At 34.9% G+C, this 22,148-nt stretch overlaps 1 protein-coding gene across 5 annotated transcripts; it reads left to right on the top strand.

Annotated features, from left to right (window-relative positions):
• The first annotated feature begins 10,657 nt into the window (after positions 1–10,657).
• On the top strand, positions 10,658–18,385 carry LOC133851588 (AT-rich interactive domain-containing protein 5-like). 5 transcript variants are annotated; one of them, XM_062288063.1, is made up of 13 exons: positions 10,658–10,795; positions 11,192–12,067; positions 12,175–12,214; positions 13,398–13,450; positions 13,919–13,964; positions 15,185–15,277; positions 16,143–16,253; positions 16,361–16,412; positions 16,501–16,576; positions 16,705–16,771; positions 16,865–16,915; positions 17,684–17,776; positions 17,932–18,385. In XM_062288063.1, the coding sequence occupies exons 2-13, from the start codon at positions 11,229–11,231 to the stop codon at positions 18,031–18,033; spliced, it is 1,623 nt and encodes a 540-aa protein (XP_062144047.1). In that variant the 5' UTR covers positions 10,658–10,795; positions 11,192–11,228; the 3' UTR covers positions 18,034–18,385. The 5 variants fall into 5 exon arrangements, with proteins under 5 accessions (XP_062144047.1, XP_062144049.1, XP_062144048.1 ...); XM_062288065.1 differs by having other exon boundaries at positions 10,659–10,795; positions 11,224–12,067; XM_062288064.1 differs by having other exon boundaries at positions 10,659–10,795; positions 11,221–12,067.
• Positions 18,386–22,148: the final 3,763 nt, after the last annotated feature.

Raw genomic sequence — 22,148 nt, 5'->3', positions numbered from 1 at the left:
TTTGTGTTCTTCAACTTTATGCCTTTAACAAGTTCTTGCTTTTTCAAGATTGGCACTTTTTTCTCTGTATTTAATTTTTTGGGACAAATTTTGTTTATTTAACTCTGGGTTGTTGAAATTTGTGCTTAACTATGTATTTTTTTTAAAAAAATAAAATAAAATAAAAACTATGTATGTTGCCTAATTGATTTGTTTCATGCATTAGATTTTAGAGATTTTTTGGATTGTTAGGACATGAAACTTGCATCTTTGTTGCAACCGACAGCCACTACATTTCTTTTATCAACTTCTTCTTCTTCTTTTTCCTTTTTTTTTTTTTTAGAAAAAAATAATTTTTAAAGCTTTGTTTATTTATGTTATTTTTTTATTATTCTGATCGACACGTGTCGCTATCTTATTGACGCTGACTTTGCGTCAAACGAAATCTGCCAAAATTTTTAACAGAATAACTCCAGGGAGCGATTTGTAAATTAAGTCAACTACAGGGATTTCTGAATTAATTTTGATACTAAAGTAAGCAATTTGTAATTTATACCAACTACATAAACTAATGGTGCCATTTTTCCTAAAAAAATATTTTGACCCCCTGAATTAAAATCCTGGCTCCGCCACTAGTAAACACGTCACTAAATGCAAGTTGTTTTGTAGTGAGGTTAAAAGCTTTTTTCATGTCAAGCTTAATGGGCATAAGACTCCATTGCCCTTTTTCTATTTCAAAGTGTGAAAAATCTCATGGGCAATAATAAAGTTATCATGGATGGATATGCTAGGAATGAAAGCTATTGGTTCGAGGAGATGATTTTGTACAGGTAAGGCTTTCAACCTATTAGCTAAGATTTTAGAAATAATCTTATAGTTGAAGTTGGTTAGGCTAATGGGCCAAAAATGGCAAACCCTAGAAGGGTTATCAACATGGACGGCTAGAGCCTTGGGCGACTGCCCCCCCAATTAAACGAGGCCCCAACTAATAATTATACAATATATATATATATTAAAAAAATAAGGCTAAAAAAACAATTTAAGGCTCTAATATGGTAAAAAGTTAATAAAATACTCTTTAATTAAGGCAACTTAATAATTGTACAATAAAGGTTATTTCATAAACAAATTTTAAGACTCTAATATGGTAAAAATTTAATAACTAATTTCCAATTAATGCCCTTAATCATGGTAAAAGTAATTATAAATTGAAAATCTCAAAAAAATCCATAAATTCTTGGAAAGTTTTACTTATTTACTCTTTTTAAAAGCTCCATTTTTACATTCATGAAATTAGTTCAACATGCATAATTTTTTCTCCAACGTTTATTTGAATTGATAGTTTAAAAAAATATAAAAAAGTCTTCAAAGTGCATAAATTCTCGTTGTTTGCGTTGTACATAATAAATAGAATTACACCCTCAATGAATCTTCAATGTCCAACAATTTTTTTCGCACTTTGTTTTATTATAAATCAATCATTATATAACTTATTTCTAATCTTTATTTTTCTTTAAATCTTGTTATTTCATGTGTTTTGAATCAAATGATAAATCATTCTATATATACCTAATAAGTTATAAAAAAAAAAAAATTAAAAAAAAAGTTTTAAAATACATTTTACTAAATAAAAGAAAGCGCTCTAATTGACATATTAAATATATATATATATATATATATATATATATATATATATATATATATATATATGTTGGAGAAATAATTAGCACCAAAGACATGTGGGCATAAGGTAGTATCGGGGGCCGAGCCCATCGAGTTGGCCCGGCCCAGCCAGACCAGACCTAAGTACAAGACCATTAGTTATCTCCAAAAAGACGGATATTCAGAATATATCAAAATAGGCTTCTATCCCATCAAATATGTGATAAGGTACCTAATAGAATGACATTAGCTAAAGAGAGTGTCATGTCCAGTTTGGACTCTACTACCCAATTTGAATTCTATGAAGATAAGATTAAAGACTATATGATCTAGGACTCAGACTCCTAATTAGATTATGCTCCAAGCACTCCAGTAATTTTATAACTGCGAACTGTGAGTCTATAAATAAGACAACTGTGTCAGGTATTTTAAAAAAACCAAGTAGATTCTCTGAGCTTTGGAGATTACAAATATTTTCCAGAAAATTAGTTTGAACTGACTTAGGCATCGGAGTGGGGGTCCGGTCGGCACCCCCATAGTCCGACGAGCCGTTTATTATTTTGCAGATTACGAGGAGAACGAAGATTAAGGAAGGCAACGAATCACAAGGCAACACGTCACCGTACCGGAAACTGTACCAACAATATATATATATATATATATTAAAATAATTTTTTTTAATTAATATTTAAATATAAGAAAATGACCTCACTTAAACTTGTCGCCTTATGCCTCAAAATTTATCGAGTCAGCCTTGGTTATCAATCTTAGGGATGAATGCAATGTTAGTGTGGTTGAACTCTTTGAGCAGAAAACCACTCTAAAGAAAGATTTGGCAAAACTAATCGCATCCCTCTTCACAATCGGCCAATAAGTTTTGTAAAACAGGCCGGTCATTCATGCTATCAGGATCATGGACTTTATTGGGTTCCTAAAAGAGAAATGGTATGGAAAATTTCAGTTTCATCAAGAATAGAGTACAAAATCTCATTCTCCTCATCAGTGATAATAGGATACAACAGATTAAGGAAACTTTCATTAATCACGAGATTTGAGGAATTGAAAATAGTATAGAAATAGTCCACAAAATAGGCACTAATATCATTTCTTCCCTATTCAATTGCTATTGCAAATCATCTTGAAGAAGTTGTTCTTGAGCAAAGTTACGGGTTGAATGAGGAGATTGCTAAATATGGTCAATTTTTTTCCAGACCATTATGTGAACAAAATCGGCAAAGGGATTATGTGAAGTAGAACCAACAGCACAATCACCTATTTTCTCTCTAGAATAGAGGACATAATTTAAGTCCCCGATGGCAAGCAATAACCCCACATTTCATCTCAGTGGTAGAGAGACTATCCCAAAAATTGGCTATTTTCCCCTTAGAATAAATGGTATAAGTACAAGAAAGCAACCACAGGGTATGAGGGGTCAGAAAACAAAAGACATTAGAAATTTGGTTATGATCCATCTTGACAGGTTCTGCTTCAACACTCTGATTCCATGCTACCACCTATTGGAACACATGATGAAATGACTTCAGATAAGAATGAAAATGTTGAGACCAAGGCTACGGAATAGCATCTTCAAAGTATCAAACTACCGAGATCTTCTCCACAGAAGATTGCATCACTTGAGATATCTTCTCACTAACAAGAAGTATTAATCCATCAATATTATCTCAACAGAAAAGCGCTTCAGCAATTCCCCAACAAGTCCAAGCTAAAATGATTATGGAACCTGTGGGGGCATGTTAAGGCTCGCCGCCACCTCAACCAAGGGAGGTCTGGCTTAAGGATTAATTCTCTTAAAGGATCTTCAATATTTGTTCTCTCTGTAAAGTTCTCCCATCTTTTCTCTTCCCCCCTTTTTCCCCTGAACAGTGTTTTATCCATGGACAATTGTTTCCCCTACTCTGTTTTCCTTATTTTATCTATTTGTTTGCCTTGTTCTCAGTCTCCCTAAGTATTAATCAATCATTCATGGACCTAGTCCAGCTCATATCCCAAACTATGGCTCTAAGTTGGGATGAAAATCCACTCCCTACATCTTGCCCTTGAAACCACAAATCTTCCTCCCTTACTTACACTAGTTGTAAGCAATTCAATTCAGTTGTATAGTTCAATTAGTTAGCTATTGAATAAAGCACACTGGTCAATGTTTAGAGCACGTGTTAAATGTTGGTCAATGATTGAAGTGTGACGTGTAGCATTCTGTTATTATTTGCTTCATGTATAAAAGCATAACTCTAATATAATTTTTCATTCATTAAGTTTACTTCAATATACAAGCTACAGATAAAGCTTTCATCCATAGATCTTGTTGTTCTTGTGCATTGTTTTCTTTTCTTCCGCATACACAATCTCATTCTTCACATGGTATCAGAGCATTTTCTTGCCTAAATCAACAAATCTTTTGTTCAAATCTTCAACATTTTCTTTCTAACTCCTCATGTCGATTCCTTCTGATTCTCCAATTTCTTCCATCACAATCGTCGGTGGTGCGTCTCATCCACTGTATCTTCATCACGGTGACAGTCTAGGATCTCTTCTGGTTTATCAACCGTTGAATGGAGAGAATTACAACTCATGGAGTCGGTCAATGATTATGGCGTTGACTGCAAAGAATAAGCTCGGATTCGTTGATGAATCTCTAGCTAAACCGGTGTCACCTGATGATCCTTTGATTCAAGCTTGGATACGATGCAATAACATGGTTCTATCCTAGATCATGAAATTTGTTTCCAAGGAGATTCGCTGCTAGCATCATATATATCACCATGGCTAAGGCCATGTGGAAGGATCTAAAGGAACTATTTTCACCAAGTAATGCTCCTCGCATTTTCCAGCTATAGAAAACTATTTCTGCTTATCTCAAGGCAATAGTTCTGTTAGTGCTTACTATACACAAATGAAAGGATTATGGGATGAGCTAGCAAATTATCGTCCAATTAATGTTTACTCCTGTGGGGTTTGAAAACGGTTGTAGACTACAACCATCAGGAATTTTTCAATTCCTGATAGGTTTGAATGATTCTTTTAGCCATATTCATGGTCAAATTTTACTTTTTGATCATTTTCCTATAATCAACAAGGCATTTCCATTAGTTCTGCAGTAGGAAATGCAACGAGCACTTACTAATTCAAGTCACTCTAGTTCTTTCAATGAAAGTAGTGTCTTACTGACAAGAGCACCTCCATCGACTCCCAACCAAAATTTTAAGCAATTTGTGCGCAAAGATTGTCCTATGTGCAGTCACTGTGGAGTTATCTGGGCACATTATTGAGAAATGTTACAAAATTCATGGATTTCCTCCTGGTTATAGGTTTAATAAACCTAAACCACTTGGTGAACATTCGGCTCATCATGTTCTGACTGACGTTCAACATGTTCCTGCCTAACAATCTGTCCATGGTGCTTACTCCAAAGCAAGGTCAACACCTTCTCAATCTAATCAAGCCTCAATCCGACCTACCTTTTGTACATCAAGTAGGTAGCTCTGTCAATCAAGATCCTTTGTTCTCGACTATGACAGGTATTGACTCCAAATTCTCTATTTTTTCTTCCTGTCATAATGTTGTTCTGATTTCCTTTTCCAACACCTGGATGATTGATACTAGGGCTTTTGATCACTTGATTTGTTCCTTATCTTTGTTCACTACCATAACTGCCCAAATTTCCACACAAGTCAAACTTCCAAATGGAAAATTTGCTACTATCACTCACATTGGGACAGTCCAACTTTTTACTCACTTAATCTTCACCAATGTTCTCTATATTTCTTCTTTTTCATACAACCTTTTATCTGTTAGCAAACTTATTAAATCTATCACTTGCTGTTTTTTACTCTTTGCTAACTTATGTTTCATACTGAGTCTACCCCATTGGGTGACAATTGGAGTAGGTAGAGCACAAGATGGATTGTACTACTTGCTGCACAACTCGGATATGCACTCTTCAATTTTCAATGTGCCAACCAAATCTGTTTCTTTTCCAACATTTTCTACTTCTGTAAAGAATGTTTTTTTTTTTTTTTTTCCTGACCTTTGGCATTATAGGCTAGGTCATTTACCTATTTCTAGAATAAGGCTATTAACTCATACCAATCCATGTATTTCATGTGATAATAGTAACAATATATGTACCATCTGTCCTTTAGCAAGCCAGAAATGGCTTTCATTTCTTGTTAGTGTTTCTCTTTCTAAATCAAATTTTGGAAAGAGAACCAACTTCTTGTTTGTGTTTCACTCAAACAACTTCATACTTCAATCTTTCTTTAACCTTTTAGAAACTCAATTTCATTATAAAATCAAGTTTTAAGATTTGATAATGGTCCTGAATTTCACATGGCAGATTTTTATTTACAAAAAAAGAGTTATACATCAACTTAGTTGTGTAGAAACTCCTCAACAAAATGTTGTGGTTGAAAGAAAGCACCAACATCTCTTAAATGTAGCAAGATCACTTCGATTTCAAGCACATATTCCTCTTTCTTTTTGGGATGATTGTATTCACACTGCTGCATATATAATGAATCGCTTAACATCTTCAATTCTTTCAAATAAATCTCCATATGAGATGTTATTTTCTATTCCACCAACATTTGATCATTTCCAAATTTTTTGTTGTCTTTGTTATGCTTCTACCTTAACAAGACATCGAACTAAATTTGACCCTAGAGCTAAACCCTCTATTTTTGTTGGATATTCATATGTACATAAAGCCTATAGGTTGTTTGGTTTGCATACACAATCCTATTTTGTCTCTAGTGATGTTGTTTTTCATGAGCACGTTTTCTCTTTTGCTAAATCTCTCGATTCTTTTGTTTGTCTTATTTTCAGCATTTCAGATATTATTCATTTTCCTATTTTTGATGGTCAATTTGTTTTTCCTTTAGTTTTTCTTGATTCCTCTACATCAGATGCTATAAATACTTCTCATATCAATCCAACTTTTGATTCAGCAAACATTAGTTATTCTATTCTTCCATCTTCTATTTCAACTCTTACACCTCTTATTCCTCCTCTTAGAAAATCCACTGGATAGAAATGCATGCTTGGTTATTTGTAGCAGTATCATTGTCAGCTTGTTAGTCACTCCTCTCCATCTAATCCCAATGTTATTTCTGATACACCATTTCCTTAATCTTCTTTTATTGGTTATGATAAAGTGTCTCCTGCCCATAAACTGTTTTGTTTATTTGTTTTCACTAATCATGAACCCAATTCTTCCACCAAGCTATTAAACATCAGCATTGGCGTGAGGCAATGAGCACAAAAATCCAAGCTTTTGAAAACAATCACACTTGGGTTTTCGCTGATCTTCCTCCTAACAACAAAGCTATAGGTTGTAAGTGGGTGTATAATGTAACGGCACACCCCCAATGACACAATATTGTCCTCTTTTAGCTCTCCTGAACCAGACTTCCCAGGAGGTCACCCATTTTGATACTACACTCGCAGAAGCACGTTTAACTGTGAAGTTTTGATAGGTTCATGGTCATTACGACTTTAAAACGCATTGTGTCAAGAAATGTACGTTTTATACATATAAACACATCCATATTCCCATACCCAGGCGAAATGGGACATCACAATCACTCCCTCTTGGAACCCAGCGTCCCCACTGGCGACCCTTATGGGATCACCCCATTCTTGGCATCCCAGTAAATACCCGTTAACGACCCTTTTGGGCTTGTGCACCCTCCTCCATCTCAGGCTGGGCAATGGCTTTGATACTATTTGTAACGACCCACCTCCAATAACACAATATTGTCTGCTTTTGGCTCTCCTAAACCAAATTTCCCAGGAGGTCACCCATCCGTGTACTACTCTCGCAGAAGCACACTTAACTAAGGAGTGCTGATAGGTTTATGACCGTCACAGCTTTAAAACGCGTTGTGTCAAGAAGGGTGTGTTTTATACATATACGCACATCCCCATTCATATACCTAGGCGATGTGAGACGTCACATATAAGGTCAAATTCAAGGCTGATGGGACTGTATAAAGGTATAAGGCCTGGTTGGTTGCAAAGGGTTATACCCAATGTGAAGGGTTAGATTATTACGAGACATTTTCACCTGTTGCTAAGCTCACTACTGTGAGATATCTCTTGGCTTTGGCTGCATCACAAAATTGACATCTCCACCAACTCGATGTTAATAATGTATTTATGCATGGTGATATTCATGAAGAGGTATATATGAGTCTTCCTCTCAGATTTGCTAGCAAGGGGGAGCACCGAGTTTGCAAACTTGTCAAATCTCTTTATGGTTTAAAGCAAGCCTCTCGCCAATGATTTGTAAAGTTTTTCACAACCTTGCTGAATCATGTGTTTGTTCAATCCCGAGCTAAGTATTTTTTGTTTACTCAGTTACAAGGCACTGTGTTTATTGCTATTTTAGCTATGTTGATGATATCATCATAGCTAGCAATGATTCTACTTCTATTCCTCCATTGACTCAATTCCTTCATACTCAATTCAAACTTAAGGACCTTGGACCATTTAAGTTCTTTCTTGGTCAAGAAATTGCCAACTCTAAGGGAATTTCTCTTTGTCAAAGGAAGTATGCCTTGAAGATTATTGAGAATACTGGTTTGCTTGCTGTCAAACCAGTTACATTTCCAATGGAGTCCAATCTTAAGCTTCCCCGCGCCAAATGAGAGTTATTGGCAGATTCTACTTCTTATAGGAGGTTAGTGGGTAGATTATTATATCTAACCAATACAAGACCCGATATCTCATATTCAGTTCAAATTTTAAGTCAATTCATGGATACTCTTCGGCAACCTCATTTTGATGTAGCAATTCGTGTTTTGCAATATCTTAAATCAACTTCATCTCAAGGTCTTTTCTTTCTTGCTACATCGACCTCTCATCTCAATGCTTTTTGTGATTCTAATTGGACTGGGTGCCCGAATACCAAAAAATTAGTCACTGGTTTCTGCACTTTTTTGGGAGATTCCTTGGTTTCCTAGGAATCCAAGAAGCAAACTATCATCTCTCAATCTTCAACAGAAGCTGAGTATCGCTCAATGGCCTCTACTACTTGTGAAATTGTTTGGTTGCTTAGTTTGCTTCAAGATCTTCATATTCCTCATACTTTAGCCGCTTTACTATTATGTGATAGCCAAGCTGCTCTTCATATTGCAGCCAATCCAGTGTATCATGAACGAACTAAGCACATCGACGTTCATTGGGGTTGTTTGACAAACCACTCTAACTCTCCCTCTATTTCTGTTCACTTCTCCCAAAAGAAACATTCTAATTTTTTTTAGATTTTTTATATCACATCAATTATTTTTTATTCACTTTTCTATCAAACATTCTCAAATTTTATATCACATCAATCATTCCTTACTACTATTCAAATAATTATTCCACAACACAACTACTTACCAAACAGGCCCATTGTCATCTTATCTGTAACAAAATTCAGGATGGTATTATCCAAACGTTGCACATCAACACTCATCATCAACTAAAGCTCTTGGTTTTGGTCATTTTCATCATTCGATCTCCAAGATAAATGTCTTAAACATATTCCCTTCATCTTGAGGGGAAGTGTTAGTAATTCAGTTCAACTATATAGTTCGATTAGTTTGTTATTGAATAGAGCACGTTGGTCAATGTTTAGAGCACGTGTTAAATGTTGGTCAATAATTGAAGTGTGACGTGTAGCATTCTGTTATTATTTGCTTTCTGTATAAAAGCAGAACTTTAATGTAATTTTTCATTCATTCAATTTACTTCAATATACAAGCTACATAGAAAGCTTTTATCCATAGCTCTTGTTCTTCTTGTTCATTGTTTTCTTTTCTTCCGCATACACAAAGTCCCATTCTTCATAGTAGTTGTAAAAATTATCTCCATCAAACTTATTTCTATCCTTGTTGTCTGTGCCACTTTTCAGCATCAACACGCATGGAGATTTGTATCCTTACTATCTATTGAAGACGTTGAAGCTAAAATGTTAATTTTTACCTTCCAATGCATTCAGGAGTTGGACACAGTTCAGTTTCATTCCCCATGGAATATCAGGGGTCACCTCCTTTTTCCTCAAGAATTGGGAACGAGACTCAACATTGGAAGAGGTGAACTTTAATTTTGGTGAATACTGGGTGCAGAGTATTCGGCACTTCATTTGTCATGATTATCTTTTGCTTTTCTTTTTCATTTCCACTCCTTTCATTTTATTTTAATAATTCAATTTGAGGTTCAACAGTTTTAACTTTTTCCAAAGGTAATACATAGGCGAAACATATTAAGAACATATATAAAAGATGGAAAATAAATTATCAATGACTTTTTTGAAAAACAAAAAAGAGCTTCCAGGGTCTTTAATTCTCGATTTCAATACTTACAAAAACATGAAATAACAATACTGAAGAAAGAGCTTCTAATATTCGTTATTAGAAGAAAAGGGTCAACATTAAATCTAAACATTGTTCTAAAGCCAAAACAGACTCATGATGAAATTTGATTTTTTTTTTTTTTTTTTTTTTTGCTTATATTTGTCCTAATATTGTTATTGTTATTTTTCTCTTTTCTTGGTCAGTCTTCATTGGACCTTAAATGGGTTGTTCCAAAAGCCAATTTCGTACAACGAAATCTTGGCCTCATGGGCTTTGTGGAATAACCTATTATGTTTCGAAAGAATCTCACCAATAAAGGTATGGCTCCTGTTGAGTGGGCCGAAATTAATGTCGTGGTTAGCATTTTGTGCCTCCATGAGACCTGAGCAGGTAACGCCATTAACTGCTGCTGAAACCGATTACCCATTGCCTCAATAAAATGGGCCTTTTTTGTCCCGGACCCAACCGGTCCAGTTGACAGCATCCCAGTTAAAAAAAAAAAACAGAGTATTAGCAGAAAGCTGAAGCCTCCGACGTCGTTTGATGGAATTGTTAATTTGTTGAGTGCGCGTGCGTGTCGTAAACTCTGCCAGTGCTGCCACTCCCGGTCCCGGCATAAAATGCGTTTAGTTAAATTAAATTAAATTAAATTTATTACGAAATAATTCGTAACTGAAAACATAAGAAGTAAATAGAAGAGGGTTAGGGTTTATCGTTTCTGAAAGCTCTTCGTTATCATTATTTATTCTTCATCTTGTTGTTCTCACAGCTTGAAGCCTCCTTCAATTTCGAAACCGGTACAAAAATTCCTACTTTCACTTATTTATGTTTTTTTTTTTTTTTTTTTGCAAATTTATACTTTCAGTTGGGAAATAAAAGAAAATTCAAGAAAATTCTGGGAAATGATCGAATTTTATTACAATTTGACGTGTTAGGATTTACGCATTTGCAATCTGCTTCTCCGAGTAGGAGATTGGTCATTGTAAAGTCTGTTTTTTTATATTTGACTTGTTTACTTTATGTTATTTGGAATGAAGAAACAACACCTAGGGTTTGGCAGACATTCGGAAAATTGTTAATTAATAGTTTGCAGCATTCTTCTCCTGATTTTATCTCTTCATCTCGGAAAATATATATAAAGAGCCCTACTTTTCTTGTTCGTTTGCTATTTATCTTATTTAAGAACTAAACAGGGAAGTAATTTATTTACCGGCGTGCTTAGAAGCCAAGATGAGTGATTCCAAGGAGAAGGAGAATGAGGAGAGTGGACAAGAAGACGTGGCGGCCACCATGGAGGTTGCTTTGCCCAATCCCAATGCACAAGTTGATGAACATGAACATGAGCATGAACATGAGCCCCATGACTCTCGTGCTCCTCCTCATTCTGTGCCACTGGATGAAACCCCGATTCCGGCTCTAAATGGGACTGCATCTTCCCTTATCGATAACAATATCACACAATCGCAGTCCAATCCAGACCAACCAACTCAAGATTCTCCTCCCTCCTCGGGCCCTTTAAATGGTGACCAAGATTTAGTCAAACCCGATACTCGATCCACCTCCGATGTCAAGACTGAAGACATTGAATTGCCGCAGAGTAATACAGACGGTGACCACAACACCACCACCACATGTCATCTTGAGACTGCTGAACCAGCTGTTGCTGTTGCCAAAACTGAAGCTTGTCAAGTGCATGATACGAAGACTGCCGGCAATTCTGACACCCTACCCTCAACTACAAGTCATAATGAACCTAATACACCTTGTGCTCGACCTTCTGATATAAAACCTCAAATTCAGAATGGGAGCGATTCCAGTATTAAGGTGAATGATGCTAGAGAATGCAGTGTTAAGGTGAATGAAAAAGATGTTACTACGCCTGTAAATAATGGAAACTCGAACCTAAAGCACTCGTTTCTTTTGGATGAGGACCATATGTCTGAAGGTTCTGAATCCGGAACAGAAGAAGAGCAATCGGCTTTCATGAAGGAGCTGGAAAATTTCTTTAGGGAGAGGAGCATGGAATTCAAGCCTCCTAAGTTTTATGGGGAGGGTCTGAATTGCCTTAAGTGAGTTTCTCCTGATCATTTACAGTCATATTGTTTTCTTACTAATGATATGTTGGAAAAAAATCCCTACTTTGGACTAATGTATATAAACTTCTTATTGGGATAAGGTTGTGGAGAGCGGTGACTAGATTGGGTGGCTATGATAAGGTATGTTTTGTTTTCCCTTGAACATGTTTATTCAAATGAAGTTACCATTTTCACATGCATAAGTTAGTTCAGTGCCTTAATTTAGATTGCCATTGTTGATTGGTTGGTTAAGTTAATCATGACTGAAACAATTTACAATGCCCATATAGTAATTTGAAATGGTTTTTTCAAATTTATACTTTTTGGTATCAAACTGTAGTTTTGATTAATGAATGCATTCGTAGTTCTTTGGTACCAAGAGGTACAATCGTAGTATTGGGCATGAAAGCTATGAAATATGATAAGTACATTCTGGTATGATGTTTTCTGGGTGCAATTTGTCACAGGACATATGGAAGACTTCTCAAGCACATCTTGCTATATCCGTTTTTAAAGTTTAGGATGTTTACATTCTTTTACTCCTGATTACTTGGCTGACATGTGGTAGGACACATACCATGCACTTTGGGCGTCCATGTAACTGAAAATAGTATTATGTTTTCTATACAAATCATAATGAAGAAGGCGTTTTCAGAAATATCAGAACTGAGATATGACAATGCTCTGAAACGGGAGAATCATAATAATATGTATTTATTTTTTTTGTTTTCTAAGGATTTACCTTTTCGGTGTGTAGGTATCGTTTTGTCTATGTAGGATGCTTCCAAGATTAACCTATAAGATAAGAGTTAAATGTTGTCATGATTTAGAAATTTATCTTGGTTTGATCAAACTCTAATTGCATCAAGATTTTAAACTAGTAATGGATAATTGGAAATGGCACATCCACCTTTTTTTGAACTTTTGTGTTAGTTCTTTCCTTTTAATTTTCATGATGTATAGCCTTTGTCTCTATTTTTTGGACAACTAAATATATTATAAAAGCCACCATAAGGGGTAAAACACAAGTACACAGGGAGTATGCAAAATGGCACCCCTAAACAAGGAAGAAAGTGAAGAAAAAGTACAAAACGTACCTTGAAGTTTAATAAAGTCTAAAAATACATGGAAGCTGCAACTGGAAGATGAAACCAGGTCCAGGAATTAAAAAATTTAAGTTAGAGTTTTTTTCTTTGTGTAATTATGTGCTATGAGTGAATATTACTAACTGCTATTGAATTATGTGCCATCAATAGAAGCTTTCAGAACCATTCGTCTGGTTGTTGCTGACAGTTGTACATTATTGGTCTCTCTTTATGGATAGGTGACTTCTTGTAAGTTGTGGCGACAAGTGGGAGAGTCTTTCAAACCCCCAAAGTAAGGAAAAATACATGTGTTTTTAGTAATTAATTTGTTATTACCTTGCATATGAGATAAGAACTGTGGATTAATTCTTGCCTTGTATAGAGTATCCACAAATAGTTTTAATTCTCCTCTGGAAATTTAGGATACTTTCCTTTGGAAATATATTGTTGGTAACTTAGTTCTCTGCAGGTATGAGGATGACCAACTCTATGATATTTGCGTCATATATTTTGCCACATGATGTCGTGCAAGAAAGTTCCTATTAAAAAGATTATAGAACGCAAAAAATGAAAAAGAAGAAAAGAGTCTTTGTTAAAATCTTAATTAAGATTTGGAAAAATACAGATACCTTATTCATATATGTAAATTTGGGATTTCTTTTTTCCTTTTTTTTCCTTGGGGTGGGGGTGGAAATGGACTTGTACTCTATTTGGATATGTTAACTAATTTTTTTCTCTCCCTTTTCTATTCCTTTCGCAGAACATGCACTACAGTTTCGTGGACATTCCGAGGTTTTTATGAGAAGGTGATTTCAGATTGATATTTTTGTTTTTTACTTTTTGCAATTGTTTTATAGATTTTTATGTAGGGTTATGACATCTACTTGTTTTTGTATTACAAACCTGTTCAAACTAAGGTCACATGATTCTTTTTCTTTCACTTGTAAACTCTGACAAAATCATGAGTTTGTGGAAATTCATGTCATTTTTTTTATTCCAGAGAGATATTTCTCATTCCTAACACTCCCCAATTCATGTTGGGGAGTGTTATGACAAATTTTATTCGTCAAAAAATGATTTTTATGTAGGTTATGACATTTACTTGTTTTTGTATTACAAACCTGTTCAAACTAAGGTCACATGATTCTTTTTCTTTCACTTGTAAACTCTGACAAAATCATGAGTTTGTTGAAATTCATGTCATCTTTTTTTATTCCAGAGAGATATTTCTCATTCCTAAAACTCCCCAATTCATGTTGTATGTCTGTGCGTGCTTGCATATTGGATTTGGTATATCACCTTTACATGGTTGATTGTATGGAATTATGAAATGATTACATGAGTTTTAAGCTGTTCATTGTGAAGGAGGTATCTCCTCTGACGTGTAATATACTGGTCCTGCACCTTTTGCTTTGCATTGCTTTCTGCAGTAGTGGGTGCTGGTGGATAGCCGTATATGCTTGGGATTAAATTTCAGCATCCCCAGCGTTGTCAGATGCATAGTCTTTCATATAGGTCCGTCTAACTAATATCTCCCAGACAGTTGACATTCTACTGTGTTATGCAAATGGACACACAATGGCTAATATGTATAAAAAGTGACATTACTATGTTCGTTCTGAAATATGATGTATTATTGTTCTTGTTGGATTAAGAAACATGGAATTATGCTATTTAATTACTAGACTGATTTGCAAGCTATGATTTTGACCATTCTTTTCATGAAGGCCTAAACAATGTCTTCCCCATCTTTCTCAAAAGTCATGGTTAATGAGAATTTTTGCTCGTCTGTGTAGAAAAGTACTCTCTATTGGAGCTTGGTTGAATAATTTTGGAGTTTTCTTTTTTAGTGGTGTTGCTCTTAGTCTATGAGTTCATGTTATGATGCCCTCCTTTTCAAGCGCACCTGTTTATGGTTTGTGTCCATTTGATTCATTAGTTTACTTTTATAATATTTCATTATTTATCATGCTATATTTATTTAATCGTTAAATAACTTGTTTACTACTGTTTTGCTTTACTCCAGGCACTCCTTGATTATGAAAGGCATAAAGCACACGGTGGTGAGCTTAATGTACCTATTGCTTCCCACGCAGAGCCTATGAATATTGAAAATCAGGTAGGTACCAAACTTTGATTTTGGACTTTTTCATTAGATTTGGTGCAGAATTGGAACTAAGTGAAGGTCCTTCATTTTCTTCTTAGATTGCTTGGTTTATGCCACTTTCAATATTGAACTTGCTATGATTTTTACACACACATGCATGTAGGTAGGTATGTATATGTACGTGCATGTATGTATGTATGTATCAGCCTAGACATATGGAAATTTATTTACCTAGTGGATTGTCACCTGTCATGCCCAAGAGTTAAACTGACGAATGTAATAGAGTTGCTTAGAGTTTTGTTTTTGAAGTGACCAAGTTTAGGCCGATTTGAGTTGGGGATATGCCTATAACTAGAATAACATACACTTTATTATATTATGGACTAAAACTTGGAGAATTTGGTTCCTTCAGTGAAGTCTTAGGTGGAACATTTTCTACTTATGCTAAGCGGTTGTAAAAGCAGATACTTCTGACACAGGATATTAGAAGCTCGAGAAAACTTTCCTTCTATTTTGAAAATCCTGCAAACAGAATTACTGTTTCAAGCAATCTAAAACCTCTCCTAAATTAAGCCTTCCACCACTGGACCTAATACCGCGTGTCTTTTCTAATCTTTGGCCACCAAAACATGAAGATTAATAAGCCTTCTGCTCCTGGTGTCCTAGATAATTCAAATTGAAAGCTCAACTCTGTTATATTATTTATTGCCAACGTTAAGTTTTCAAGCTGTAGTGGCTGTAAAGCTAAACATGTCATTTGATTGACTCAATTATCGAAGATTTTCTTTTACTTCCCTTGACAACAGTAGTTTTCTAAGCAGTACTGTCTCTCAATTATTACTGTTCTGAACTTCTTTCTGCGTGTGATGGTGGTCAGCAGGCTTCAGGATCAGGTAGAGCACGTAGGGATGCTGCTGCACGTGCTATGCAGGGTTGGCACTCACAACGTCTTCTTGGTAATGGTGAAGTTAGTGACCCAATAATTAAGGTCTGGTGAATATTAAAGTTTGTGCATTCATTTTTCCAATATTATGCATTATTTTGTGCATAGGTGTTATTAATGATATAGAAATATGATAGAATGGTATCATACAGGATAAGAATCCTATTTCAATGCAAAAGCGTGAAAAGCAGCTTAAGAACATTGGTATGACCCCTCCATCTGTATTCTCATCATTAACAGTGTGACAGATGGTAGACAGCTTCTCAGTTTGATCTTTGTGTATTGCTCTTAGGTTTACTTAAACGGAAGAAACCTTCTTACGTGGAACATACGGTCAAAGCTGCCCGTACCAAAGCATCTAAACCACAGTTAAGATTCTTGTTGCAGCAAAACTTCTTATATGTTGACAGTTTATTGATGTGACAGAGTGATGCCATGATCCGAACTATACTGTGGCATTGAGTTAATTTTTTGGTTTTTGTGTGTATGTGGCTAGACTTGACACAGCAGTGGTTGATATTGGGCCCCCAGCTGATTGGGTAAAGATCAACGTGCAGAAAACTGTAAGATTTGTATAACCCATTTAATTTTTTATTGAATTGAAATATGCATTCCCGGGTTCTTTAACTAATTAGAATGACATTTTGTGTTTGTAGAAAGATTGTTTTGAGGTCTATGCTTTGGTTCCAGGCCTTCTCCGTGAGGAGGTAAGTATACACATACCTGTAACCATATTCTTTTTTCTTCCTTCTCATTTACTACTATACAATCCCATTCAATTTCTTCCTTTTAGAAATTAATAAGTTGTATAGACAATGTCCTTTGACTATTCGAGTTGGTGGTCCATAATTATGTGGCAGCTGCTTAAGGTTGCCTGGGACATCTATACATGCACAGGCAATCGGTGTGCAAGTGTTAGAAATTGCTATATTGCATACCTGTTTCATTGTACCATGTTTCTTCTTTAATGGTGGCGGAGAGGACATCAGCGCACATTACCAGCTATGTACAACTACAGTGAGTGGAACAAGTTTTTTTTCGATCCTATGGCAGGATCAGCAAAACGTGAATAATCTAAAGAGTTAGTTTGTGATATCCTCAACTAGCGTAAAAAATAAAAAAATAATGTGAGAATAAAGAAGATGCCAACTAGCCTGGTTGTGGTCTTTGATCAGGGTTGTGGGTTTACATACGTAAGAGAGGTATTGACAGTGTGGTCTAGGTTCACTTTGGACAAAAAATAAAAGTAGAAAATATGTAACGAAGAACGCTAGTTAGAATGTAATCACTGCAGCTGAACGTTAAGTAGATTCATCATTTTTAACGCATGTTAATAGGTTGGAACATGGAAAAATTGTGGCAATAGATACAACTGTAGCATTAATCAATCTAGATATTTTGTTCACTGTATATACCAATGACAAGGTCTGTGTACCGCTATTAGTATTCATTACCATGTTCTCTGGCAAGCTTAGGTGCGTGTTCAATCAGATCCAGCGGGACGACTTGTTATTAGCGGCGAACCAGAGCATGCTGATAACCCATGGGGTGTCACGCCCTTCAAGAAGGTGTGTATTTGGGATTTCACTTGCATTCTTTTGTATTATATATATATATATATATATATATATATATATATATATATATATATATATATATATATATATATATATATATATTCAATTGGTAGCGTACTGATTGGAATTTGGTTTTGTTTGACAAGATCGTGAGCTTACCGTCAAGAATTGACCCACACCAGACATCAGCTGTGGTAACTCTGCATGGACAGTTGTTTGTTCGTGTCCCATTTGAGCAGTCAGAGTAGTGGCGATTGTGTTAAAGTAGCTGGAACTGAGGCCGCCATTTAGCGGGAAGTCTAGACTCTCTACCCAACCATAGCGCCCAAGTTTTTGTATTGTCAAGTTTAATGTCTCAACTCCCGTGTATCTTAGTTTTTTACCGTGTTAGTGCAGTTTGACAATGGAATCATCCGATGATTCCATCGAGTGTTTGGGTGGGTGCGTGTTAAGTGGAAACTGTTTCAGTTAGGTAGATTGCGCTTCCATGGGAAATGACGAGCTCACATATTAAAAGAATTGAGAGTTAACAATTGAACTCTTTATTTCTGTAGGCTACGATTGTAAGCCTCTAAATTAATTGACTAATATTTAACTTAAGAGTGTTAATACTAATACCCTATATGTAAATTAAGCAGCAGAAATTGAGTATATGTTTTTGTGAAACTGCCGAGTGCGAACAATAATTACCACAACCACAGCATCTACTAAATAACCGTCACATAATACCATAATAATGGGCATAACATTCACCACTGCCATAATTTAGGACAGAAATTTCTTACAAATCGGTTTGCATGAAATTTTTTACAGCCTGCATACAAGAGTGATATGTGTACTTTAAACATGGAAGAAACACATGCTTTTTTATTAAGGCTATTAAGGTTGCGTTTGGGATTACAATTTCGTAGACAAGAAATGTACTTTTAAACCAAATTGTAAAAAATGAATCTTTTGAAAATTGTGTTTTTAAAAAATTACGATTTGAAACGCAAAAAATTGTTTTTTTGAAAACGCAAAATTTTAAAGGCTAGTTTGCGATTTTAAAAGACAATATATGATTTTGCCAAACGCTTAACTGCATTTCTAAAAATCACTTTTCCAAATTGTATATTTCAAAATCATTATTTTTAAATCGCATTTTTTTAAATTGAAAACTTAAACGGACCATAAAAAAGCATGTAAAAAGCACACGCTATGTTTCTCGCATGTCAATATTAGATATGATTTATAGGAAATTTCTGCCCCTTAATTCATGTCATGACTTCATTAACAAGCGCCACATAGCAATGAAGTCTAATACATCATCTAAAGGAATATTAAATAATGAAAGCCGTTTAGAAAATTACATGGCATGTCGTCAAAGAAATACAAACGATCAAAATCAACCATACACGCACACGCTGTTATGCATTTCTGGGTTCTTTTTGTATTTTTGTATTATAGATGGATAATGGATACGAAGTTGGAAGGGATAATGGGATTGAGAGATGGAATGTGGAGAAAATATGACTGAATGTTATGGAATTGTATTGAATTGAACAATAACTGTATTCGAGAAGCCAAAGTCTACAATTACAAGTATCTAAAAACTAATTAAACAGGACTGTACTTCTTTCAAACCCCTCTAATGGATTGGGTTGCTTATATTCAGTTACACATCTCTAACTCTAACAGATCAACCATTATTATTTACACACGTTTTCCACTTATTGCAACGACCCATTACACCTTTTTTTTTTTTTTTAATCTAAATAAATGAGAAAAGAGATTAGAAAGGAGGATTCTGGGTCCGAATAAAAGAAAGAATAGGAGTACCCTCGAGAATGCTATAAAAAACATGATTGGTAGCAGCCTATTTTCTTAAAGCATATGCCCTAAAATTAGCACTACGAGACACTTTCAAAACATTCCAACTTTAAAAAGAGGATAAAAAAACACTAATATCTGAAACAATTACACTTAAAACCCAATACTATTATATCCCTTACACGCACACAAGGAAGATTGCATTACTCCAATGAATTTGTAAAAATTTCTCTCCTTCATGAAAAATTAAAAAGAGGTATATAAACCCAAATTCAAGTAAAAGCATACAAGAAATAGGTATTCACGGATTACAGAAAGGCAAACGACAAATCTAAGAATCAATAGATTCTATATAAACCTGAAATTCTAGGTGGTCTGGAGCACTAATTAGATGAAACCGGTAACTCCTGCTTCTCTTCAGGCATTTCAAACTTCTGTTGCTTATGGATCGATCGGCTTCTTGTCCTTCTTCCAAATCCCTCCTCGACAATTTAGTTAGCCAACTTCTTTTCTTCCGGTGAGTTCGTATTGATTGATTTTGAGCACACAAAGTGAAACATTTGGCTTGGTGTTTTTCCATTATGCTACGACATCGTTTCAGGAGTCACTAATGTCTCCACGCCACCATTTCAAATAGACGATCAAGACTTGCCCAAAACTCACATCAAAGCCGAATCCTGAATCTCCCATATTCCAGTAGTGCTAGTTTTGTGAAATATAAATACGGAGAGACCAAAATGACAAAGATTAATGTTAATATTTCCACTCATTTTATATATCGCAAGATTAAAAAAATAGTTTCACAAAATTTATTAAAAAATATTAAAGAATACAAATAATAAACTAAATAAATAATTCAATAAAATTTAATTATCGTTTAAAACATATTATGTATATGGTACGTATAAAAATTTTGGCAGTTCAAGAGGGTCATTTATCCACTCTCGACTCCCCGTCTCTCCGCCCCTGATTTAAGTGGCTTTTTTGTTGTTTTCTTTTTAAGTTACTAACATGAAAAATCACTTAAAACATGCCAGCCAATATAAAATGAGTTTGATAAATAGATTATAGATGTTAAGAATTGCATTACCCAAACAAAAACAAGACTCCTCAAAAGATGTGTGTGTGTGTGTGTGTGTGTGTGTTTATCGACTTTAGGCTTAAAACATGTCAGCCAATATAAAATGAGTTTGATAAATAGATTATAGATGTTAAGAATTGCATTACCCAAACAAAAACAAGACTCCTCAAAAGATGTGTGTGTGTGTGTGTGTGTGTGTTTTTATCGACTTTAGGCTTACGTCCACCGGTAGCAACAAGAAACATGTTTATTTGTGTTGGGGATAAAATTAACCCCGAAGACACATGGATCCTAATCTTGAATCATCTCGGTGTTACATCTCGGACATTTGTTACGACCCAGTAGAAGAAGATCGTCTAGGTATAATGACGCCTCGGTCCTATCGAACCCGATAACGGTATGAAATATCCCGAGATCTCCTAGTCTGATCGGAGCGAACATATCTCGGATATTTATGCCTTGGAGATTTTGTAGCGCCCCAGATTTTAAGACATAAGATTTAATGTTTTAAATTAGATTTAAGACCTAATAATAAGGCAAAATAATAAATATGAATATTTATGAAAATAAATATTCATTGATTAAAAAATGTTCATAGTTTCAATTTGATAAAAGTTCAAAACAGAGCTTAAACTTTGATCGAATCAAAAACTGGTCAAACAGATTCGGATTTAGTTGATTCAAAGACCCTTGTTCTCACAAAAGAAAGATCTGTCCTATGGTAAAATTTGGTGAAAAGTCTACCTGTTGAATTTTTGGGTTTATAGTTGACTATTTAGGTGCCAAGTGGCACTTTTAGTTGAACTTTGACCTCTAAATTTAAGCTTGATAAATATATTTTTATGATTTTTAATTATTCAATATTGTATATATTTAAGTTTATACTTGAATCCTGTGAAGTCAGAATTCAATTTGGTAACAGTTGACTTTTTGACCAAAACCGATGCCTAATTAATCTAACTGTCAAATTTTTAGCAGAAATGAGTTAGAAGCTTAACACTAGCTGGTCCTAATATCTTCCAGATCTGTATTTTCATTTTTAACCCTCCTTGTGGCTAAGCCATCATGAGAGAAAGAGAGAAAATTGGCTTAAATTTCATTTCTTTTACCATCATGCAAATGCACTACCTTAGTAATGATGAAACTCATATACCTTGGTGATAAGGTTAAGATGCATCAACTTTCATCCATTGGATCAAAATAGGACTACTTGATCCTAACCATTCATTCTCCTATAAATAGAACCAAGGTGGAAGGATGCATTACCCATCAAACTTCACACACACACACATCCATGATCAAGAGAGAAAATTGTGAAATTTGTGTAGTTTTGTGTGGTTCAAAGCTTGAAGTGTGCTAGGAAGTATTTTGGTAAGCTTCTAATAATTTGTTTCATTGATTTTATGGTTTAAGTTCTGATTTCATTAGTTCAAGCTTGATTATGTTCATTATGTGGTTATGTGCAAAAGAAAT

Source organism: Alnus glutinosa, chromosome 12, assembly GCF_958979055.1.
Source record: "Alnus glutinosa chromosome 12, dhAlnGlut1.1, whole genome shotgun sequence".
Classification (NCBI taxonomy): domain Eukaryota; kingdom Viridiplantae; phylum Streptophyta; class Magnoliopsida; order Fagales; family Betulaceae; genus Alnus; species Alnus glutinosa.
This window is presented reverse-complemented; position numbering and strand designations above follow the sequence as displayed.